Raw genomic sequence first — 24,832 nt, forward strand, 5'->3', positions numbered from 1 at the left:
CCAGCAGCTCGGGAGGCTGAGGCAGGAGGATTACAAGTTCAAAGCAAACTTCAACAATTTAGCAAAACACCAAGCATCTTTTTTTTTTTAAAAGAGAGAGAGAGAATTATTTTTTAATATTTATTTATTTTAGTTTTCGGCAGACACACATCTTTGTTTGTATGCGGTGCTGAGGATCGAACTCAGGCCGAATGCATGCCAGGCGAGCATGTTACCGCTTGAGCCACATCCCCAGCCCCAGCCCCAGCACCAAGCATCTCAATGAGAGCCTGTCTCTAAATAAAATATTAAAAAAGGGCTGATGATGTGGCTCAGTGGTTAAGTGCCCCTGAGTTCAATCCTTGGTACCAAAAAAACAAAAAAATATATGCCCTCCAATCAAACTATCAAATCTGGGGCTGGAGGCTAGGTTGTAGCTCATGGTAGAAAGCTTATCCAGTACATGTGAGGCACTGGATTCGATCCTCAGCACCATTTAAAAATAATTAAAGGTACTGTATCAATCTACAACTAAAACTATATTAATATATTTTTAAAAAGTGGGGGGCTAGGAAACACCTTACTAGAGTGCTTTCCTTAGTATGTACAAGGCCCTGGGTTTGACTTCTAGAGCCACCAAAAGAGAAGAAAATATCAAATTAGAAGGCTGCAATTGCAATCTGATATGTTTTAACAGTTTAAAGCTATATATAGAATTATTTCTCTTATTTTTTTTTTTAATTGGGGATTGAACCAACAGGCGCTTTTCTTAACCACTGAGCCATTTTTTTTTTTTTTTTTTTTTTAAGAGACAGGGTCTTGCTGAGTTGCTTAGGGCCTCACTATGTTACTAAGGCTGGCTTTGAACTCATGATCCTCCTATCTCGGCCTCCAGAGCCACTGGGATTACAGGTGTGAATCACCAGGCCTAGCAAGAACTATTTTTCTTTTAATGATGTCAGCTAAAATTTGTTACTTAAAAATGATATATAGACTATGCTCCCTAAGATTTCCTTTCTTACAGATCAATATTAATGGTCCAGGAGCTGGGGTTGTAGTTCAGTATTAGAGCACCTGCCTAGCCCAGGGAAGCCCTGGGACTGATCCCTAGCATCCCACTAATAAATGAATTAATTAATTAATTAATTAAAGGTTAAATTCTTTAAAAAAATTTATTTTAATGGCCCAGAGAAGTAGACCCTCTACTACCTTACTAATAATACTAACATCAAGCTGGAAAGACACTGACCCAACTCAAGGTAATGCCCAATTTTATACTTATCCTTAATTGCTGAATACATCTAAAAGTAGATATATTCTAATTTTCATGATAATTTCATAAATAAAAGCTACAGGCTGGGGTTGTGGCTCAGAGGTAGAGCGCTCACCTAGCATGCGTGAGGCATTGGGTTCGATCCTCAGCACCATATAAAGCAAAATAAAGATATTGTGTCCACCTATAACTAAAGAAAAATAAATAAACTTAAAAAAAAAGAAATTGAGATGTGCTATAAAATAAATAAATGAGTAAATAAATAAATAAGAGCCACTATGCTAAAAACTATACTTTCAGATTTCCAGAGTAACCTTTTAATGATTTTACGCTTCCATGAAATCAAAGGTTAATTATAATTTTTAAAAATCAGATTCTTTTTAGGAATTAGAGCAATAAACACCTCAAGTAATATGTGTTTCACATAAAAATGTTTCAGGAACAATATAACTTTTTTCTATTATACAGTGATTTATTTATGTTTCTTGGTCCTAGGGATTGAATCTAGGGGCACTTTTAACACTAAGCTACCCCCCCCCAAATGCCCACTTTTTTTTTTTTTTTTTTTAAATACAGGTCTCAGTAAGTTGCTGAGGCTGGCCTCAAACTTGCATCCTCCTGCCTCAAGTCTCCCAAGTCACTGGAATTACAGGCACATACCACTATGCCCAGCTGATACTGCAGTGTTTTTTAAGCAATAGAAAATTAGAAAATTAGTGATTAACTGATAATGGTAAGAGTAGAAGAATGAACAGACTATTCCTACTAACTCGATAAGAAATAGATAAGCTAAGAGACTGCTACAGAGTTTTGCTTCTTATCATGTGTATAGTGGGTTCCATCAACAACCTGATAAAAGCTATCGGAAAGCTTCTCTTTGGGAAAGCATATGTATGACCCTATGAAATTCTGCACATAACTCTGGAGGAAGGGAGAAACTTAGAGGATACCAGAAGCCATACCTGCACTTTCTAAGTATGAACAAGTATAAAGGAGTATTAATTAAAGGAGTACTGAGAACTATGTTCAAAGTAAGGCAATATGTGATGATCAGCACAGCAGGGTAAATGTAAAACACAGTTTCTCTGTCTATATAGGCTGATCTTTGATCTGCTTTTTATTTTCTAATAACCTGCTTATATACCTTTCATAAAATCACTTTATGCTGTCTCTATTTATTTTTTAAACATTTTTAGTTGCAGATGGACATAATAACTGTATTTTTTTAATGTGGTACCTGGGATTGAACCCAGCGCCTCACATGTGCTAAGCAGGCACTCTACCACTGAGCCACAAGCCCAGCCCTGTCTCCAATTTTAGTATGAAAACTATCCAGTTTCTAAAAGCATACTCTTTTACATGGAAAACTTGAATGTCAGAATTTCCTGCACATGAGAGTAGAAATTTTTTATAACCAAACTTCTCTTTAAAGTTAAACTGATTAGTAAAATTAAAAGTTAACTATACTGATTGGTAGCTTAAGAAGTCACAAATACACTTTTTTTTTTTTTTTTGAGACAAACTAAATTGCAAAGGCTGGCCTTGAACTTGTAATCCTTTTGCCTCAGCATACTAAGTAGCTGGGATTATAGACATGCGCCATAGGGCTCTGCTATGTTATACTATTTTCATACAAATTAATTAAATAAAAATATTTCAATCATCTTAGGAACAAAAGCTAAAGGCTGGTCATACTCTAATGAATGAATGAAACAACCTATGGGATTCTCTACTTTTGTTCCCAGACAATGAAGAAAGTGTTAAATGCTATTTTTAAACAATTCTTTTACTTTCTGCTCTAGACTAGGTTGACTGCTGTCAAAATTGACAAGTCAAAAAAAAAAAAAAAACAGGGAAAGTGGGACTGGTCCTGGCTGGACACAAAGCTCTCACCATGGAACACTGAGGATAATTGTACCTTAGCACTCCCACAACCACACTCTGGTGGCTGGAACTGACTACTATCCCTAAAGTAAAACTGCCATGGGAAAGAAAATCACCAAACAGTCAAAGATCTTTTGTGAAAGTTGAATACTGAAATCATCTCATGTACACAAGGTACTCTATAGATATAGTCTTAGACAAAACTGTTGTCAATAAGGATGTCTTCAGAGACTCTGATCTTAAGTGCAGGGCCTAAAGGGAAGTCAAGGTCAAGTTCAGAAAAAGATACAAAGACAGACAAGAACAAATGATTCTTTCTGAAAATTTCAGCTTTAGATGTTTCTTCAGTCATTAAAATAATAAAAATAAAGATTAAAAAAATAACAGGCAGCACACACCTACAATCCCATTTACTCCATTAGCTGAGGCAAGAAAATCACAAGTCTAAGACCATTCTGGACAAGTCTCTATCTCAAAGTAAAAGGGGCTATAATATGTACCTCAGTGGTAGAGTGCTCCTGGGTTCAATCCCCCATACCACAAAATAATAACAATACATGCCAGTCAGGCATTTTCCGAAGTATAAAATATCAAAGCTTATTTCCAAAAATTAAGTAGCCCTTACTTCATCCTAAACTCATTTCCAGTTATTCACACAAAAAATCTTGGTGTCCTCTGACTCTTTCTCCTCTTTCCATGCTTAATCTGACAGGGACTCCTATTGGATCTACCTTCAAAAGATATGTAGAAATATAGTCAGAATTTTTCACTCTGTGATGAGAGACTGCATCACTCCTGGATAAATCCGCAATAATCCCCTCGCCACCATCCCCTTTAGCTATCTAACCCCATTCACTGTTTTCTCGTTTCCTTCACTCCAGGCACTCTGGACTCTGTTCTGTTCACTGAACATGCTGCCACTCTGAACCCTGGCCTGCCACCCAGACACTCGGCCAAATTGCTCACTATCTGCTCCATAGTGTTCTCAATAAAGCCAACCCTCACCACTGTACATAATACTGCAACTGTCCCTGCCTTATATTTTCTACCTTCCCTAAATCAGCTAAACTTTTTCTTTATCTCCACACTACTTAACATTTAATTCATTACACTTATTTGTTTGCCACCAGGCATACCTTAAAAGATAAGATCCACAAAGCCAGCAATTTCTACCCATTTTATTTTCTGATATTTCCTAAATGGTTAGAACAAATATCACATAATAAAAGCATAAATTATGTGAATTCATTCAATACACATTTGTATGAATTTTTAAAATGTCCAAAGCCTAGATAGCCACTTCTAAGCAAAACACCTGAAGTTAAAACACTCAACAGGGGCTGGGGATGTGGCTCAAACAGTAGCGCGCTCGCCTGGCATGCGTGTGGCCCGGGTTCGATCCTCAGCACCACATACCAACAAAGATGTTGTGTCTGCCGAGAACTAAAAATAAATAAATAAATATTAAAAAAATTCTCTCTCTCTCTCTCTCTCCTCTCTCACTCTCTTTAAAAAAAAAAACCACTCAACAAATTATCACAAAGCTAAAATGAATACCTGAAAATTGGAAGGTCCACTCTTAAATTAAGAGTTAATAACATTTGTGGAAAAATTTATATATGAATGCTCACGGTATTACTCATAATAGACAAAAGTGGAAATAACCTACTAGTCCATTAAATAATAAACAGATTAGCAGAATGTAATATTACCCACAAAACGAAACATTATTCAGCAATAAAAGTACTGACACATTCAAAAAAATGGATAAACCCTGAGAACACTGTGCAAAGTCACAACTCAGACACAAAAGGCCTCATATTGTATGATTGCACTGACAGAAAATGTCCAGAACAGGCAAATTCTTTCAGTCAGTAGATCAGTAGTTGCCAGTGAGGAATAGGAGGAAGAAGAGCAGGGAGTTAATGGGGAGGATGAAAATACTCTGGAGTTAGGTAATAGTGATAGACACACAACTGTGTAAAAATAACGTGATAAACTGCATAGTTTTTTAAAAAAAATTTTGCAGTCAGAGTTATACCTCAATTTTTTTAAATATTTACTTTTTACTTGTATTTGGACACCATACCTTTATTACTTAATTAATTTATTTTTATGTGGTGCTGAGGATCAAACTCAGGGCTTCGCACATGCTACTCGGGTGTTCTACCACTGGACCACAACCCCAGCCCAACACCTCAATTTTTAAAATTCAAAACCAAAACTAGAAACAACTAAGAGGACTGCCTGGCTCAATATTGACTGTTCACCTATAATAAGGAAAGACTAAAAATTGGTACTATCTTCTTGATTTTACTGTTTCAAGAACCCCATCCACCTATCAATTACAGGAAAATTATTTTAAAAGGGGGAAAAAGGTTGTGTTTTGGGGGCTATTCATCTGTAAATAACAGCAAGTAGAACCTTCACATCATGTCAAATCCATCCAAATCTAATCATCCCCACCTTCAAACATATCCTCAACACTACCACTTTTCGGACTCAGTTCATCACCATCTCTCTCGGAACTAACCTAACAGCCTTGGCTGTTCTCCTTTCTTCCACTTTTACTTCCCTATAACCTATTCTCCACACAGAAATTACTGTTCTATCAGATGGCTTCAGTCTTCAGACCTTCAAAGGCTGATGTGGCGCACACACCTATAATCCCAGCAACCAGGAGGCTAAGGCAGAAGGATAACAAGCTCAAAGTCAGCCTGGGCAACTCAGTGAGACCTTGTCCCAAAATAAAAAAATAAAAAAGAGGGCTAGAGATATAACTCAGTTGGTCGAGTGTTTGCTTTGCATGCACAAGGCCCTGGGTTTGATTCCCCAGCCCAGTAAATAAATAAATAAATAGATAGATAGATAGATAAATAAATAAATAAATAAATAAATAAATAAATAAGCAAGCAAGCAAGCAAGCAAGCAAGCATGTAGCTCAGTGGGGTAAAGTGCCTATTTCCCATGTGTGAGGCACTGGATTCACCACACTAAAATAAATAGATACTGTGCGTTCATCTACAACTAAAAACAAATTTGAAATAAAATTAATAAACAAATGATTAAAAAGAGCTGAGGATGTAGCTCAACAGTAAAGAGTCCCTAGGTTCAAGTGACAGTTTTCCCATAAAAAGAAATTTTAGTTAAAAATTGAAAAAAAAAATTTAGGTCAACAAAGACTAATAAGTTTTCCTAATATAGTTAGTTCACTTTTGTTTCCTACAACAAAATACCTAAGGTTGGGTAATTTATAAAGAAAAAAAAACATTTATGGGCTGGTGATATATAGCTCAGTTGGTAGAGTGCTTGCCTTGCATGTACAAGGCCTGGGTTCAAGCCCCAGCACCGAAGAGAGAGAAGAGAGAGAAGAGAGAGAGGAGGGGGGAGGGAGAGGGAGAGGGAGAGAGAAAGAAAGAGAAAACGATTTAGTTAGCTCACAATTTCAGAGGCTAAAAGTCCCAGATCAGGCAATCCCACATGTTCAACCTCGATAGATACTGTAAATACTGGAGTATGTGCAACAGGCAGAGGAACTGGGAGAGGGCCCAGTTATTCTCTTTTTATAACAACTCTCTGGAGAGACCTAACTCACTGTCCAAACAGAACTACCTTACCTTAATCCTCAAGGGCAGCATGCCCAAATGCCTCCTTACTAAAAATCCTACCACTTCCTAACATCATCACACTGCAGACCAAGCTTCTAACACATGAACCCTTGGGGGAAACACTCAAACCATCCCAAACCACAGCACTAACATATTTAGATTTTATCTGAAGCTCAAGCCATGGCCCACATGGAATTACATTTTACTGGCCCTGGTGATTCTCTCTAGTCTCATTTCCTACTACTGCAGCCATAATGGCCATCATCCTGTTTCTTAAATACGCCCAGCTCAAACATGCCAAACACAAAACACTTCAGGGTTTCTGCACTTGTTTTTTCTGTCCAGAATGCCCCTCCCTCCAGAAAACTGAATGGCTCACTATATCACTTTTTTCATATTATACTTAAATGTCATCTGTTCAAACACATCCTCAGGCTGGGGATATACCTCATCTGTTGGAGTTCTTGCCATGCATGCACTAAGGCCCTGCATTCAATCCCCAGAACCACACTCACTCAAAAAAAGATCCTCCATTACCACCAAATCTGAAGTAGCACACTTGGTCTACTTCAGATTTGGTGTTAATGGTTATTCTACTTCAGCTTCACAGCACTAATTACTACATTTTTTCCTCTTAGTGTCTGTTTACCCTAATAGAAGGAAAACTCCATGAGGGTAAGAACTCTTACTTTTGCTCACGGCTGCATCCTCAATACCCAGAGCCATGTGTAGCACAAACAAGGTACACTATCTGTTTGATGGCTGAATTGGCAAAAACTCACTCCTCAGTGAAGTATGCACTCATCTATTGTAGTTTATTAAATTAAAATAAGCAAGAAATTACTAATTCAGAAAGAAGTATGATTTTACAAAATTACCTCTTGACCAAAAGACTACAATTTATAACATAAAATACCATTGCCATATCAAGACTCTTAAATCCCTCAACTATCATAATTAGGTACAAACATTCACATTAATTCATCCAAGTCTCTGGCTTCAACTACCTGCTCTCTGAGTCTTTTAACTTAACTAGTAGGTCCACTAGACATAAATGGCTTACCTCCTTAAGTATTAAAAACCCTATTCATCTTTACTGAAATGACAACATGCTTCAAATGAAAATAACATCTAATTCTCCTTGACAGAAACCTTCGTTTTCCTCCTACCTCAGGGTGAGTTAATAGATCTTAAATTCTACTTAAAAATTTCTCATCTCTCCCCTTTCCTCCACTCCTGCTGCATTATTCAGTCTCTTAATTCACAACTCACTTGGACTTCTCATGCACAATCTCCATACCTTCCATTCAGATCTTCCTTTTTATGTACTCACTAATATACTTCCGAAGTGAATTTTCCATAATGCAAATCCAACATCTTTGCCCCTTCTTAAAAATTTCAGTGGTTCCATGCAGCTTTTAAGAAAATTTTGAGCCTGGCACAGTGGCACTCACCTGTAATCCCAGCAACTCAGGAGGCCAAGTGAGGAGGACCACAAGTTCAAGGCCAGCCCCAAGGACTTTGTAAGGGCCTAGGTAACTCAGATAGACCCTGTCTCAAAAAATATAAAGGACTGGAAATGTAACTCAGTGGTAAAGCATCCCTGAGTTCAATACAAATATCAAAAAAAAAAAAAAGGAAAAATTTTAGGTTGAGGATATAGCTCAGTGGTAGCCCATTTAACTAGCATGCGTAAGACCCTAAAACTCTCTAACACCACCAAAAAAAAAAAAAAATAGAGAAAGAAAAGGCAAAAAAAAAAAAAAAAAAAGAAAGAAAAAAAAAAGAAAATCAGGTGCAATGGCACACACCTGTAAGCCTAGCATCTTGGGAGTCTGAGGCAAGAATATCACAAGTTCAAGGCCAGTCTCAGAAACTTAGTGAGACCCTATTTCAAAAAATAAAAATGACTGAGGTTGCAGCTCAACAGCAAAACGTTCATGTTTAATCCCCAGCACCAATTCCACCCCCCCCCAACATACACAAAAAATATTCAACTCCTTCACCCTGCTCCATCTCCTATTACTGATCATTGTCCTTCTATTCTCACACTCAACACATCATACTTTGTTACCACAGACTTGGCAAACTACAAATAAACCACTTCTGTTTTGTTCTTTATTGTCCGATATCTTGTCTATCCCTCTACCTGAAACATTCTTCTCATTATCTGTCTGGCAAAAGCTTTAACACTTCTTACACAATGTCATCAGAAAACTTTCTGATTTAGACATTGTCTGTCCTCCCACAACTCTTACCACAGTTAGCATATGTTGGAATAAATACTCTTGTAATGCAATATACTGTGAGTTTTGCTTTACTGTTTGTGTCTACTACTAAATTGTGAACTCCTTGAAAGCAAGTCAGATAACTTATACGTGTTCATCCCACATGCGTGACACATAGAAGACATTGTTAAATGAACAATTTATAAAAGAGGGGCAAAGGCAGAGGAAGGAAAGGATGAGGGAGGGAGGGAGAAAAGGATGTGATAAAGACAGAAGAGGGGAAAGAAAGAGATAGAGGGAACATGTGCACACATATAGGGCATTAAAAAAAGAGACATTTGTAATCAATCCACATTTTTACAGGGTCTAAGCCAGGGTTATTAAAGAGATAATGGAATATACAAAAAGCCAATCTACCCAGATTCTGAGTACAATTATCTAAATCACGGATCCCCTGAAAATTGTAAGATGTCTGGCCCATTTCATTCAAAAATACACTCATTATAAGCAGATGCTAGCAAAATACATAATATGAAAGCAGAAAAAGGTTTCATTAGAAAAAAATTAGAAAACGAATCTTGACACAATCCCTAGAATTATTTACAAACTTTAATAATCTACCGCTTCCTTCTAATGTGCTAACACTGATATTGAAAGGTCTACCAAAAGTAGGAAAAGCAAATCCAACAGAGCACCAACATTATGATCTACATAAGGCATAAAGTGCTTTAATGTCATAAGTTATATTTCTCAAAAAACACACTGCAAAAATATCACACGATGGAGTATGCTAAGCAGCACAGGGCTTTATTTAAATAAATTCTTTTCTACTGGAAAACTGGTACTAAAGCATAATACTTAGAGTGATGTATACATTTTCTTTATTTGGGGACTAGAAGGCAACAAGCAAAGAGTACTATGAAATATAGACTTAAAACCCTACTTCAAAGCAGAAATTTGGTTAAGAGCCAATAAATGGTATAAATCCTCTACAGCACAACTGTCACCATAATGCAAAAACTGAGAACACACTAACTCAAAAAAAAATTAAGCCCAATATAATCAACACTAAATGCATTTCCAATTGCTGTTTTTGCTATAAAGCAAAATAAAAATCATGAGCAGTTCATCTTTTACCACATAACTTCTAAGTTGTTAATACTAATGATTACTGGTAATTTCCCTAAGAGAAGACTTGCTGTACAGTTCTTGGTAAAGTTGGAAATTTGTTTTCATAACCTTTTTCCTTTTAAAGTTACTAACTTCTTTTTAACTTTAAGAATGGAAATGCTAAGCACTAAAATTATTAGTTCTAAAATTATATCAAAAAATTTGCATTTGCCTAATACCCTGAAACTTTTAGGGCTAAAGTTTCCCATATGCTTTCATTTTTTAACCTGGCAAGTTTAAAAAAGGAAACGAAAGGAAAAAAAGAAACTTTAAAACTAAAACACCTCTGCTTATTATATATCTACAAGCCAAACATTTACAGAGAACTATAATGTACCAGGCTTTACAATTGTAACTGCAACACAATACATTTATCCCAAATACTATTCAGCTTCTGAACTTGTTATCTATTAAACAACCCAAAGTTTTCTTAAATTCTCATCCAACATAGATACACGGTTTTCCTAATAAATTCACTTTTCACTGCTTTACAGATCACAGGAATTTTAACTAGCATTTGTGACTAACAAAAGGAATTCATTCTGAAACATCAGTGTTTGTTTTCATTTACATGAAAGTGAGACAGAACTCTGCAGATATAAACTGTTCTAGGCAGTCCACAGCACCCCAAATTCAAAAAGAGGCCTCATTAGTCTAAATTACTTTGTACAGTAGATAAATATTAATAAATAGACAGCTTTCACTGTCTCCCATAAATACAAGCATTACAAATTTTAATTTAGATGCATTTCTGTAAAAGTAGTCTTTACTCTGAAGAGAAGTGGGAAAAAAAAAAAATTCAAAGCAGCCAGGGATGGTGGTACATGCCTATAATCCTAGCTACTGGGGAGGGTGAGGCAGGAGGATTGAAAGTTCCAGGCTAGCCTGTGCAACGAAACCAGACCCCATCTGGAAAAAATAAAAAGGGCTGAGGACGTAGCTCAGTGATAAAGCACCTTGGGTTCAATTCCCAGTATAGCAAAAATAAAAACAAATAAAATAAAAAGTATTCAAAAAAATAAAAGTACATGAAGTTTACATTCTAACATATTATCTGTTGCATATCTATACTTGTGAACACTCTACCCTTTAAGCACTTCTGAATTTATAATAGGTGAAAAAATACTTGCTGGTATCTAAGTTACACCAGTGAAATCTAGACATTTCCAGTACATTAGGCTTGTCATCCCTGAGAGAGTGAACAAACGAGACAGAATTTGTTCCCATGTTCTTTAAAGTGAAAAGCCCGGTACTTCTATGGCTTTAATTTCCTCCATCAATTAAGCCTTACTAGACACAGTATGTACTGATTTAACAGGTTTACTGAAAAGGAACTAGCCATCACTTTTCCATACGACACTACAGAGCAACGACAACCTGCAGAGGCACACAACGATAAAGGAAAAGAAAACATATAACCCCAAGTCCCTTCAAAAAAGGAACTGTTCTCTCCGAAGTGTGCAAAGATCACCAAAATCCTTCTAAAATCTTTCCAATAAGATGAGCTTTGTGGTCATCAAAAAGGTCCGCGGCTAGCAACCCACAGCAGCGTTCTCACAACGGGCGAGGTGCTCCCTCCGCGGCGCACCCGAGAGCGCCCACAGCTCGCCCAGGTCAGGTTGCTTGGCCCGCGTCCCGCAGCTCCCCGGCGCTGCCTGCACGGGGCCAGCCGCGCGGAAGCGGGGCCCCGCACCGCAACTCCGAGGCCATCCCCGCGCGGGCACCGCACAAGCCTCCAGCGCGGCGCCCGCAGACCTCGGCCCCGCCGCAGCGCCGGGCGGCAAGCTTACCTTCATGGCGACTCCGGGACCGCGACCCCCGCGACCACACCAGCGTCACCTGCACCTGCGGGGAGACAAAAGGCACCGCTCAGAGCCGGGCAGCCTGCGCGGCCGCCGCCAGCAAGGCACTCGGCGAGAGCCAGACGCGCCGCACTCCGCCCCGCCGCCCGCGGCCACCCCACGGCCCGCAGCTCCGCGTCCCCATTGTCGCGACCCGACGGAGCCCCGTCTCCGACGATGACGCCATTTCTGTCAGAAGAAACTCGCAACGCGCCAGGGTCCGGCGCGGGCGCCGAAGTCCGCCCCCACGGGTAGGCACCCGCGTCGCGCCGGGGCCCGGCGGGCCGAGGGCCGAGCAGGACGGCGCCGGGGGCCTCGTCCCACCCGAGCGGGGCCCGGCCGCAGCGGCCGAGAAGACGCGGCCCGCCGCCCCCGCCCGCCTGGGCCCCCCGCGGCAGGCCACCAGGCGCCGAGCTGTGGCCGGGCGGGGATCCCGGGAGGCCGGGGCCGCGAACACCGGCGCGGCGACAGCACCGCAGCCATCCGCCCTGCTCCGCGGCGGGCCCGAGAACAACGCCAGGGACGGTGAGCGCCCGGAAAATGCCCCTACCTTCCGCGGAGGCGAGGTCCAAGCTGGCGCGTCCAGAGTCGCGCTCCTCCTTCCCCCGACGCGGCAGGCCCAGAGCAGAGATGGAGAAGAAGGGCGGCGGGTCCAGCGGCGGACGAGGCTGAAGCTCCGGCTCCTCCTCCTCCCGCGGCGGCGACTGGTACCTTTGTTTGGCGGCCGCTCGGGCTCCCTCGCTGGGGGGAGGGGGCCGACGAAAAATCCCTCCCGGACTTGAGGTCCGGGCCCCCGGGCGCGCCGCCCTCCAGAGGATGGCGGCGACGGACCCTCTGCGGCTCCCTCCGGGCAATGGTCCAGGCGGCGGCCGTGACGGCGGCAAGCTAGGGCTCCAGAGACTCCTCCGCTCCGGCGCCCGAGCTCCTCACTCCGGACTCGACTGACGGGCAAACATCGCTTTCCCCCCACCCCGGCCCCCCCTTCCCTCCTTCTCCCCTCCCCTTGATTCTTTTCCCCTCCCTTACTTCTTTCCCGGATGGCCTCTTAGACGACCTCGGATTGGTTGGGGTCCACCAGAGCCCGCCTTTGCCCTGTTTCTATTGGTCCCCATCATACAAACAACGACGCCATTTTCCCACCAGTTCTATGGAAACAGAAAGTTACGCCCCAAAGCATCTTGGGAAATGTAGTCCAATTCCCGGGACCAATGCGCAAACCCTTACCCTGCGAGAACTGCAAGACCCGCAACACCCCGCGCCTGCGTGAGACGGAAGCGAGAGGGAAAGAGGGAGGGGCCACCTGGAAACGGGGAGGTGACAACGACGCCTGCGCAGTGTAACCGGGATGGCGCATTTTCTTGCTACGAGTAATGCGGCGTCGCTGGCGGCTGAGGAGGGCGGAGAGTTTTGTGGTGAAGTAGGAAGAGAGATTTATGAAGGAGCCGGGAGGAGCCTTGGTCTGAACTCCGGAGTGGGAAGTTGACATGAGGTACTGCTGCTCCCGACCGACGGCGTAAAGTCGTGAGATCATCGTGAAACCGTGAGCGGCGGCGGTGGCTGGGGGGACCCGGATGGGACACAGCGGGGGCGGGGGCGGGGCCGCGGCCGCGGGGAGAAGAAAGGAGTGAGAGGACCCGGATGCTGACCCGGCGCTCGGGTGACTGCCAGCGCCTAGCGGAGGGAGGAGGAGCGGCCCGAGCGGGCGGAAGGGGATGTCTCAGGTGACCCCCGGGACTCGAAGTTCCCCGCCGATGGGCCGCGTCCCTAGGAGTGGGAGGGCTCGCCTGCGCCCGACCGCCACGCTTTTCGTCTGTCCGGGTTTAGTAATTCTGAATCCAGACTTCCCCTTTAAAGAAATGCTTTGCGCGGAAGTTCCAGTTCGGTCGCGCGAGTGGGTGCTCTGCAGCCCTCCAGGCCTCGCGCGTGCGGTGGGCGCCTGCCGTGAGGCAGCCGCGCGTGGTGCCTGGCGCGTGGCGCGTGGTGCCTGGCGCCCGGCGGGAGGGCGGACGGAGCGCATGAGCGGTGTGCTTCTCGGAGGAGACGGGCGTGGGGCAGGCTTGGCTGCGGTGCAGGGCGCGGGGACTGGCGGAGGGGCCGGCGAGGGCTGGGAGGAGCGGAGGAAAGGACCCCCGGGCCCTGAGGGAGTGGCGGGCCGGGGCGGGCTCGCCCTGCGGTGGGGCGCGCGGGGGCTGCCTCGGGGGCTCTCCTCTGGGAGGAAGGAGGCCCTTCGGTGGCCGTGGTTCGCTGGTGCAAGGGTTGAACTCACTGATCCACTCTGAGCACGTTTCCTGCAGGTTCTAACTTTTAAAAGTGGGAGAATAGTTTGAGACTCTGGTTGGAGCTTTCTGTAGTTTTTCACCGTAAAAATGAATTAGGAGGATTCGTAAATGTACACTACTGTCTTCTTCGGTATTTAGACTTGAAAGTCGAAGTTGCGGCTCTCATAAACTCAGACTGCTGAGTAAAAAAGGTGGGGGGGGCAAATAAGTCCTTAGACTTTCCCCCCCGTATTTGTACTGGTGCGTTATAATTGTACATAGTGGTGCGGTTAGTTGTCACCTGTTCATACGTGCACCCAATAACATTTCCTAATATTGCCCCTTTACTGGTCCCCTTGGACTCTTGACAAGACGGCTGCAGTTGTGGCTCAGTGGTAGAGCACTTGTCTGTCACCTGTGAGGCACTGGGTTCGATCAGCAGCACTACTACATAAAAATAAAGATATCATGTCTACCTACAACTAAAAAATATTTTTTAAAAAAAGACAAGACAAACTGATTTTTTGATACCTACATGAATTGAGATTGGATTTCCATTTGTAATCTGCCTTCAATAAAAAATTAAGATGGAGCCAGATGCAGTAATGCACACCTGTAATCCCAAATCTGGGGGCTTAGACAGGAGGATCATAATTTCCAGGAGAGCCTGGGCAACTTAGCCAGTGTGTATAAGAGCTGAGGGCATAAGTTAATGGGAGAACATCCTGGTTTAATCCCCTATATCCTCCCCTTCCCCTACCAGAGAAATAGTTAAGGTAATGGGTTTTATGTCTTGCCCTATTATGCAAACACCAGATTTGCTTGATATTAAAAGTATGAAAATATTCTTTGAGGATTTTAATCTGAGTTGCAGGTAAAGCATTCAGGGACTATGTGATTCCTTAAAAGTTGGTTACAGATTTTATTTTTGTTGCTGTGCATATGTATGTGGGAGGGAGCTTAGTGATTTACACACTGGCTTTTTTTTTTTTTAAGAAGATCCATAGCTTTTATTATATCAAAAGGTTTCTCCTACCCTTAAAGTGGTTTATACTTAGTGGAAGCATCCAAATACTTGTAGAGTTGATGGTAATCTGTGTATTTTCATTTTAGCTCTCCTTTCTCACAGGCCTTCTGTCTGCCTCACAATGACTAGATAATGTAGAGGTTTTATTCTTCCCTCCTGTTGGCATCTCATTCCATAGTGGAAAAATAGGCACGATAGGGTTCACACTTTACTTCATGTTAGGTGCCTGCTAAGGCAGGAACATTAGCTGGTTCTTACAGGTTGATCAGTTGCAGCTTTTCTATGTTCTTTTTTTTTTTTTAAATATTTATTTTTTAGTTATCGGCAGACACAACATCTTTTTTGGTATGTGGTGCTGAGGATCGAACCCGGGCTGCACGCATGCCAGACGAGCGCGCTACCGCTTGAGCCACATCCCCAGCCCTTTTCTATGTTCTTAATAGCTTTTAGAAATCATTTACTTTTGTGGCACTTTGTCAGTATTTATTCAGGAGCTTCAGCTCTGCTTGGAAGTATGGATCAAGGTATCAGTGTGTTCATCTACTGAAAATATGTTCAAAGAGTCTTGTATTTTATGAGTTAAACATGAGACTCTTCTAAAGTTATTTTACATTTTTAAATTTAATACCTGTTGGGGCTGGGGTTGTGGCTCACTGGTGGAGTGCTCACCTCACATGTGTGAGGCCCTGCATTCAATCCTCAGCACCACATAAAAATAAATAAGGTATCGTGTCCATCTAAATTTTTTTTAATTGATACTTGTAAACAGTAATAGATACTAGAATTGCCTTATCCATGAGGTGGTAGATGATGAGATCATAGTCTCAGATGACTGGGCTACAGAAGAATGGGCTTCATATTTAATTTTATGAAGTTACTAGAGCAGGTTTAGAAATCAAGAAATGCACCCTCAGCATTATAGTAAATAAAAATATGAGCCCATCCCCCTTGGTTGTGTTGTTATGCAGTATGATGAAGCTGTCTATCTTCAGATCCTGTACCATTTTCTCAAGCAGCTCCTTAAGAATTGTATATGATGCATATTAAAAATGGAGATTCCTAGTCCTCTTCCCAGACTTAGTGAATCCGAAAAAGACCTTTGACTAGGCAAAATAACACAAAGTATACCTGATTTCATAAATGTGACACTTGGGGGCTGGGGACATAGCTCAGTTGGTAGAGTTTTTGCATGCCTACCCTGCACAAGGCCCTGGTTCAATCCTCAGCACCAAAAAAAAGTGACACTCACCCAAGTGAATATATTCTTGAGCTTTATTCAAGCATACAAGAGAACTCTAAGATGCCTTCCAGTTCCAAAATTCTATGATGTGTAAATGCTTTCAGCTGCACTAATCTTGAACTTCCATATCATATTAGGTTTATTCTTATGTTTGTATATTTTCAATTAAGCCAAAAGTATTGATTAGAAGATGTCTTGTGATCCTGAAGACCAAATCATAGTCCCAAAAGGCAAAAGAAAGAGGACAAAAATTATAAACTCCTAAAATGTGACAGGTAAAAATAAAAATAGATTGCCAGAGAGAGAGAGATTCAGCAGTAAAGGAGGACCCTATAAAGACCATGATACTCAAGACCATGATACTCTTAAGAAATATTGAAATAAGCCAGATGCGGTAGCACATACATATAATTCCAGTGACTTGGGAGGCTGAGGAAGGGGGACTACAAGTTTAAAACCAGCCTCAGCAACTTATTGAGACCCTGTCTCAAAACAAAACACTAAAAGGGCTGGGAATGTACTCAGTAGTTAGGCACCCCTGGTTTCAATCCCCAGCAACAAAAATGTTAAAGTACATACAAAATTCCAAATAATAAAACATTACAGGGGAATGATTTTAATACATAAGATTACATTCAAGTTAATGCATATTTTAAAACAGAGTCTCATATTTTAGAGCAAATATGAGTACTTCCCTTTAAATTATAAATATATAAAACAACCATCTTGGGACTGGAGGTACAAAACCCAGCCAGCCAAGCACAGTGGAGCATGGCTGTGATCCCAGCTACTCAGGAGGGTGAGGCAGGAGGACCAGCCCCAGCAATTTGTTGAGACCCTATCTCAAAAAGGGGTGGGTGTGGTGGCATAGGCCTGTAATCTCAGGAGACTGAGGAGGATCACGAGTTCAAAGCCAGCCTCAGCCAAAGTGAGGTGCTAAACAACTCAATGAGACCCTGTCTCTAAATAAATACAAAATAGGACTGGGGAATCTCTAGTACACCCCCCCCCCCAAAAAAAAGGCTGTGAATGTAGCTTGGTAGTAGGGTGCCCCTGTGTTTAATCCCCAGTAATAAAATTTTTAAAAAGCTATCTTAATGTTCATAGAAGGAACATGCTTACTAATTTATATAATCAATTAATAACGAAAATATCTAATTCTGTGATTTGTTTTGACATTTGTTTGATTTCAATCATTTAAGTCTTTTATGGTTGATGAAAACAGGCAAGGCATTATAATACATTATGTATCTAAGAAAACCACTTAAATCAGCTGAACACTTTGACCAATGTCATCATTTCAATGAAGAATTGTATTTTTTAAAAAACATGAGATGTGATCTATATACCATATACCAACCATTTAAAGTGTACACTTTAAGCAGGATGTGGTAGTAACTACCTGTAGTCCCACCTACGTGAGAAACTAATGTGTAAGGATTGCTTGAGCCCACGGTTTTAAGAACAGCCTGGGCGGCAAAGTGTGATGCCATCTCACACAATCAAGAAGAGTGGACAGTTCTATATTGTTAGTATATTCACAATGTGCAACCATCCCATGTTCTTTTTTTTAAGTTGTAGATGTACACAATATTTTTTTATTTTGTTTATTTAGTTTTATGTGATGCTGGGATTGAACCTCACATATGCTAGGCAAGCACTCTACGACTGAGCTATAACCCCAGTCTTTCCACAATCTGAATTTTTTATCTTATTTTATTTTTGTACCAGGGATTGAAACCAGGAGCACTTAACCACTGAGCCACGTCCCCAGCCCTTTTTACTTTTTATTCAGAGACAGGGTCTTGCCAGATTGCTTAGAGCCTCACCAAGTTGCTGAGGCTGGGTTTGAATTTGGAATACTCCTGCCTCAGCCTCCCAAGCCACTAGGATTACAGGTGTGCACCACCGTGCCCATCCCCACAATCTAATTTTATGGTTTGATGCTTCCCCCAAAAAACAAACCATTACTCACTAGCAGTTAGTTCTTGTTCCTTGTTCTTCCTGTGCCAGCAACCACTAATCTACTTTCCATCTATATAGGCATATTCAGAACATTCATGTAAGTGGAATTATGTGATAAGTGGTCTTTGGGGACTGGCTTCTTTAATGTAATATAATGTTTTCAATTTTTTTGGTTGGGGGGGTACTATGGATTGAACTCAGGAGCACTTGACCACTGAACCACATCCCCAGCCCTATCTTGTGTTTTATTTAGAGACAGGGTCTCACTGAGCTGCTTAGTGCCTCACTTTTGCTAAAGCTGGCTTTGAACTCACAATCCTCCTGCCTCAGCCTCCCAAGCTACTGGGATTACAGTCATGCGCCACCACTCCTAGTTTAATGTTTTCAATATTTTATACATTTAAAAAATTTTAAACCAGGGGCTGCAGTTGTGGTTCAGTGGTGGGGTGCTTGCCTAGCATGTGTGGGGCACTGAGTTTCATTTTTAGCACCACATATAAATAAAGGTCCATCATATCATCAACAACTGAAAAAAATTGGGTTAAACTAAACTAAAGGTATGCTTTTCCCAGAACACCTTGAGATACAAATTTCTTGGCAGTTTAATGCTTGATAATTTGGTTCATAAGATCACGGTTCTGTTTCTTCTTTTCTACAGATCAGCTTTGAAATTTAAAAACAATGGAGAAGACTCAAGAAACTGCCCAAAGAATTCTTCTAGAACCCTACAAGTACTTACTTCAGTTACCGGGTAACAGTTCAGTTACAGTCTGTATAGAATAGTTATCAGACAGTAGTGGTCATTCAAATGTTAGCAAACAGAAAAGGTTAGCTTTATCAGCCTTTGAGATTTCCTGCTGAAAGTGATACATTAACTATAATCCCAGCAGGTCAGGAGGCTGAGACAAGAGGATCACAACTACAAGGCCAGGCTGGACAACTTAAAGAAAACCCTACTTCAAAATAAAAATTAAAGATGTCCCAGGGCATAGCTCACTGGTAAAGCACCCCTGGGTTCAGTCCCCAGTATTGCAAAGAAAGAAAGAGAGATATATTAGAGAAAGTTTACAAATAAACTTTATAATTATTCACTCCTAAAAAGTAATTTTAAAAATATCCAATGATGGGCTGGAGTTGTGGCTCAGTGATACGGCGCTTGCCTAGCATGTGTGAGGCATTGGATTTGATCCCCAGAACCACATAAAAATAAAAAATAAGAGTTTTATGTCCATCTGCAACTAAAAAACATTTTTTTAAAAAATACAATGATATTCTTCAAAAAATAAATGTACCGGGTCTGGGGTTGTGACTCAGTGGTAGAGTGCTTATCTCACATGTGTGAGACACTTGAGTTCAATCCTCAACACCACAGAAAAATAAATAAAGGTATTATGTCCAACTAAAAGATATATTAAATAAATAAAATTTAAAAAATAAACATTTTGAGGCCTCTTTGGATGTTTATTCTTTACAGATGACCGCAAATTCAAATTCCGCCCCTACCCCCCTCCCCTTTATTTTTTTTGCAGTACTAGGGACTGAAATCAGGGGCACTCTACCCAAGAGTTATATCCCTGGCCCTTTTTATTTTTCATTTTGGGACAGGGTTTTGCTAAGTTGGCAAGGCTGGCCTTGGCCTAGGACTTGAGATCCATCTACCTTACCTTTCCAGCTGAGATAACAGGACTGCACCTCCAAACCTGTTTTTTTCACTATTTAGATATTAGAGGAAGTTATCTCTGATTTGTATAACAACAGAAAGTTTGATTTATACTCCATGTTAAAGTGTCACCTTCCATGTTCATGTCTCCCACTATACAACTACCGGCATTTCTTACACTATTAGTTCCTTTGAGAACTAATACAACTAAGTCACTTTATCTGGAAACCTAACCATATTATTTTATATAAGGGAGTATCACCTGAACACAGCTTTCTGACTTAATGGCTGCCTTATTGTGTTTATATATGAGGTTGTTTTGTTTGTTGGTTGGTACCAAGGATTGAACTCAAGGACACTTAACCACCAAGCCACATCCCCAGCCCCAGCCACCACCCCCTCCCCCGACTTTTTTTAATATGGTACTGAGGATCAAACCCAAAGCCTCTCACATTAGGCAAGTGCTCTACCACTGAACTACAACTGCAGCCCATCCCCAGCCCTTTTATTTTTTTATTTTTATTTATCTTCTCTCTTAGCGAAGAGATCCTTGATAAGACTTTGTCTCAAAAAGGAAAAAGGGCTGGGTATGTGGCCCTGTGGTTAGGTGTCCCTGGGTTTAATCCCCAGTACAAAAAAAAAAAAAAAAAAAAATTAATAAAATAGAGCCGGCCTGTTGGCACTCAACTGTAATCATTAACTTCAGAAGCTAAAGCAGAAGGCTCACAAATTTGAGGTCACTCTAAGCAACTTTGCAAGACTGTTTTAAATTAAAAGGGCTGGGGGTGTAGCTCATTGGTAAAGCCTCTCTACATACAATTTCCAGTAATGAATAAATAAAAATTTTAAAAAGTATTTGGAGGAGCTAAAGGGTGTAACTCAGTGGTAAAATACTTGCCTAGGATGCATAAGGCTCTAGATTCAACACTCAACACTAAAAAAATTTGTTTTTTGTTTGTTTCATATACAGAAAGGCACAATGACATACACCTGTAGTTCTAGCTACTTGAGAGGCCATGACAGGAGAATTGCTAAAGCTCAGGAGTTTGGTGCCAGCCTAGGCAATATAGTAAGACCCTGTCTCTTTAAAAATTAAAAAAAAAAAAAATTAAAAAAAATTTTAAAACTTTTTATTTACTTCTAAATAAATGAGTTACTTGGAAGTTGGCATGCTCTTTCTCATAAAAATAATATAAGAAGTGATGGGCACAGTGGCACACACCTGAAGTTAAGGCCAATTTCAGCAATATAGCAAGACCTTATCTTAAATTGAAAAAGGTCTAAGAGTGTACCTCAGTGGTAGATCACCTTTCAGTTCAATCTCTTATACCACAAATAATAACACAAAAGGCAATTTGAAACCTTAATAGTCTATTTAGTTCATAGTGTAGCTAAACTATAATGATGCTTTCAATCACAGTAGATATTTTTTTCTCTTCCTAAAGTACATATCTATCTTTATGACCACACCACAATGGTAATATGCTTTTCTGTTCTTCCTGAATCTGGGTAGGATAAATATGGTTATCAAAAGCCAAAAGAGAGCCCAGAATGTTGATGCACACTTGAAATACCAACAACTCAGGAGGCTGTGGCAGAAGAATCACTTGCCATTTTTCAAAGCCAGCCTAGACAACTTAGACTCTTATCCAAAATAATAAAGGCTGGTGGTGCAACTCAGTGAAACAAAGGGCTGTGGATATAGCTCAGTGAGTAAAGTGCTTGCCTCACATGCACAAGGCCCTGGCTTCAATCCCCTCACCACAAAAGAAAAAAGGAAGAAGAGAGAAAAAAAAGAGTCAGGCACAGTGGCTCATGCCTATAGTCCTGAGTACTAAGGAGTCTGATGCAAGAGGATAGTGTGAGGCTAAGAGTTTAAGCCACCCTAGGCAACTTAATGAGAACCTGTACCAAAAAAAAAAAAAAAAAGCCAAAAGAATGCTAGCTCCTTAGGTACACTTAGGAAACTGTCATGATTAGTAGTATTTCTGTTCTGGCATACCCTAATAGAAACTAACCTGCTAATGTTAATTCTTAAAAAAAAAAAAAAAAAAATGGAGTGAAGTCAGAAATGTTTAAGAAAACCTAAGCCCGGTGTAAGGGTACATATCTGTAATCCAGTGACTTAGGAGGCTGAGGGAGAGTTTTGCAAATTTGAGGCCAGTGCCAAAGAAGAGAAAGAAAGAAAAAGCCAGGAAACTGAGCACAGTGGTGCCCTTGGCTCAGGAGTCTGAGGCAGAAGAATCATGAGTTCAAAGCCAGCCTTAGCAATTTAGCGAAGCCCTAAGCAACTCTGTGATACCCTGTCTCTAAATAAAATATATTTTTTTTTTAAAAAAAAAAAAGGTCTGGGAATATGGCTCAGTGGTTGAATATCCCTACATTCAATCCCTAGTACTCAAAAGAAAAATCCAGGATACTGCTTTTGAGTGATAACTCACTTATTTAAGATGTTGCTCAGTAGTTAAGCGCACCTCTGGGTTCAATTCCCAGTACAAAACAAAAAAAAGAACCACGCCTTGGACAAATATGTTCTTGATCTATAATAACATAATCTCAAAAGATTTTCTGTGCTGGGTTCAGTGGCACACACCTGTAGTTTCAGCACCTTAGGAGGCTGAGGCAGGAGGATTTCCTAAAAATGCCCGTTCAGAAGTTGTTGATGGCAAGTTAAAAATTAAAGCCTACTGGGCTGGGGTTGTGGCTAGGTGGTAGAGCTCTTGCCTAGCATGTGTGAGGCACTTAATACCGCATATAAGTAAATAAAGTCCATTGACAACTAAAAAAATATTTTAAAAAAATTAAAGCATACTGCCGGGCACCATAGCACGGATTACACATGCCTGTAATCTCAGGCTCAGGAGGCCAAAGGATCATGAGTTTAAAGCCAGCCTCAGCAAAAGCCAGATGCTAAAACAATTTAGTGAGACCCTATCTAAATAAAATACAAAATAGGCGTGGGGATATGGCTCAGTGGTTGAGTGCCCCTGAGTTCAGTCTCAGGTACCCAAAAAAAAAAAAAATTAAAGCCTCCTGAAGTGCCATAGAATTTATCTAGAATCTATCTTATCTGCTCTAATTCTGAAAGGTTATACCTGTTGATTTCAGAGGGATAGGGTTGGGTATTTAGCAGTGAAATATAATCTCTGCAGTAGGTAATGCATTGATGGGGGTGCATTTGCCAAATCTGACGTGTTTTGAAGGAAGTTCCTGTTTTGTGTAAGTAAATAATTGTTTTATTGTCATATTTTATTTTTTAATTGCAGGTAAACAAGTGAGAACCAAACTTTCACAGGCATTTAATCATTGGCTAAAAGTTCCAGAAGACAAATTACAGGTATTTAGGCAATTCTGATCTCATTCTCAGTCTCCCCAAATTAGTAGATTTCTCATGAAATTACTTTTCTTGACTTAGTTTTATGTTCATACAGTATTGTCTTATGTTCAGGTTACTAAATAATTTTTCATTATGAAATTTAAGACACCTGAGACTTCCTTAATCTATTACTACCACTAAATATAAACTATTTGAATATTTCAAATAATGTGAAGTAATTATTTTCTTTTCTTTTTTCTTAGATTATCATTGAAGTGACAGAAATGTTGCACAATGCCAGTTTACTCATTGATGATATTGAAGACAATTCAAAACTCCGACGTGGCTTTCCAGTAGCACATAGCATCTATGGAATTCCATCTGTCATCAATTCAGCCAATTATGTATATTTCCTTGGCTTAGAAAAAGTCCTAACTCTGGATCATCCAGATGCAGTGAAACTTTTTACCCGTCAGCTCTTAGAACTCCATCAGGGACAAGGCCTGGACATTTACTGGAGGGATAATTACACTTGTCCCACTGAAGAAGAATATAAAGCCATGGTGCTGCAAAAGACTGGTGGACTGTTTGGATTAGCAGTAGGTCTCATGCAGCTATTCTCTGACTACAAAGAAGATTTAAAGCCATTACTTAATACACTTGGCCTCTTTTTTCAAATTAGAGATGATTATGCTAATCTGCACTCCAAAGAATATAGTGAAAACAAAAGTTTTTGTGAAGATTTAACAGAGGGAAAATTCTCATTCCCTACTATTCATGCTATTTGGTCAAGGCCTGAAAGCACCCAAGTGCAGAACATCTTGCGCCAAAGAACAGAAAACATAGATATTAAAAAATATTGTGTACATTATCTGGAGGATGTAGGTTCTTTTGAGTACACTCGGAATACTCTTAAAGAGCTTGAATCTAAAGCCTATAAACAAATTGAGGCATGTGGTGGGAACCCTGCGCTAGTGGCTCTAATAAAGCACTTAAGTAAGATGTTCAAAGAAGAAAATGAATAATATTAAGCCATTCTTGATTGGGCCGGATAGCTTCTTTAAGTTAATTTTTCTTTTAGCCTGTCACCTTTTCACAAATTTGGACCAAGCTTTAGTCTTCAAAAACTGAGTAAATAGGGACGGTGTGAGTGAAACTGTTCCAATGTAGAAACCCCTCCATATATGTAATACAGAGTTGAAAGAATAAAAAGGATTCACATTTATATAGATCTAATTTGAATGTCAGAAGTTGTGGTCGCAGGACATTGTGACCAGTCTGCCATGGTACCATAAATGTTCTATTGATTCTGTCAATAAAAAGGACTAGCTTCCAGGAGTTTTTATCTAGGTACTTCCTACTCATGCTACATTGGCAGTTCCC

At 40.7% G+C, this 24,832-nt stretch overlaps 2 protein-coding genes across 13 annotated transcripts in view; one reads left to right on the forward strand and one right to left on the reverse strand.

The window, feature by feature from the left end:
* The window catches only part of Arid4b (AT-rich interaction domain 4B), a 140,892-nt gene extending 127,929 nt beyond the window's left edge, over nucleotides 1-12,963 (reverse strand). For 3 of the 5 annotated variants that reach the window (XM_013356408.4, XM_040278636.2, XM_005320363.5), the window contains exons 1-2: nucleotides 12,534-12,962; nucleotides 11,933-11,987 (exon numbers count right to left, since the gene is read on the reverse strand). In XM_013356408.4, the coding sequence (XP_013211862.2) occupies nucleotides 11,933-11,938 (6 nt within the window). In that variant the 5' untranslated portion in view covers nucleotides 11,939-11,987; nucleotides 12,534-12,962. Of the gene's footprint in view, nucleotides 1-11,932; nucleotides 11,988-12,533 lie in introns of all 5 variants that reach the window. The other 2 variants (XM_078023073.1, XM_078023074.1) reach the window with 1 other exon arrangement.
* Nucleotides 12,964-13,020: 57 nt separating this feature from the next.
* On the forward strand, nucleotides 13,021-24,787 carry Ggps1 (geranylgeranyl diphosphate synthase 1). 8 transcript variants are annotated; one of them, XM_005320360.4, is made up of 4 exons: nucleotides 13,025-13,523; nucleotides 19,132-19,224; nucleotides 23,400-23,470; nucleotides 23,713-24,787. In XM_005320360.4, the coding sequence occupies exons 2-4, from the start codon at nucleotides 19,155-19,157 to the stop codon at nucleotides 24,472-24,474; spliced, it is 903 nt and encodes a 300-aa protein (XP_005320417.1). In that variant the 5' UTR covers nucleotides 13,025-13,523; nucleotides 19,132-19,154; the 3' UTR covers nucleotides 24,475-24,787. The 8 variants fall into 8 exon arrangements, with proteins under 8 accessions (XP_077879211.1, XP_040134574.1, XP_005320417.1 ...); XM_005320361.4 differs by having other exon boundaries at nucleotides 13,026-13,472; XM_021723080.3 differs by lacking the exon at nucleotides 13,025-13,523 and adding an exon at nucleotides 13,571-13,704.
* The last annotated feature ends 45 nt before the right edge of the window (nucleotides 24,788-24,832 follow it).

Source organism: Ictidomys tridecemlineatus, chromosome 10 (assembly GCF_052094955.1).
Source record: "Ictidomys tridecemlineatus isolate mIctTri1 chromosome 10, mIctTri1.hap1, whole genome shotgun sequence".
In the NCBI taxonomy this organism is placed as follows: Eukaryota; Metazoa; Chordata; class Mammalia; order Rodentia; family Sciuridae; genus Ictidomys; species Ictidomys tridecemlineatus.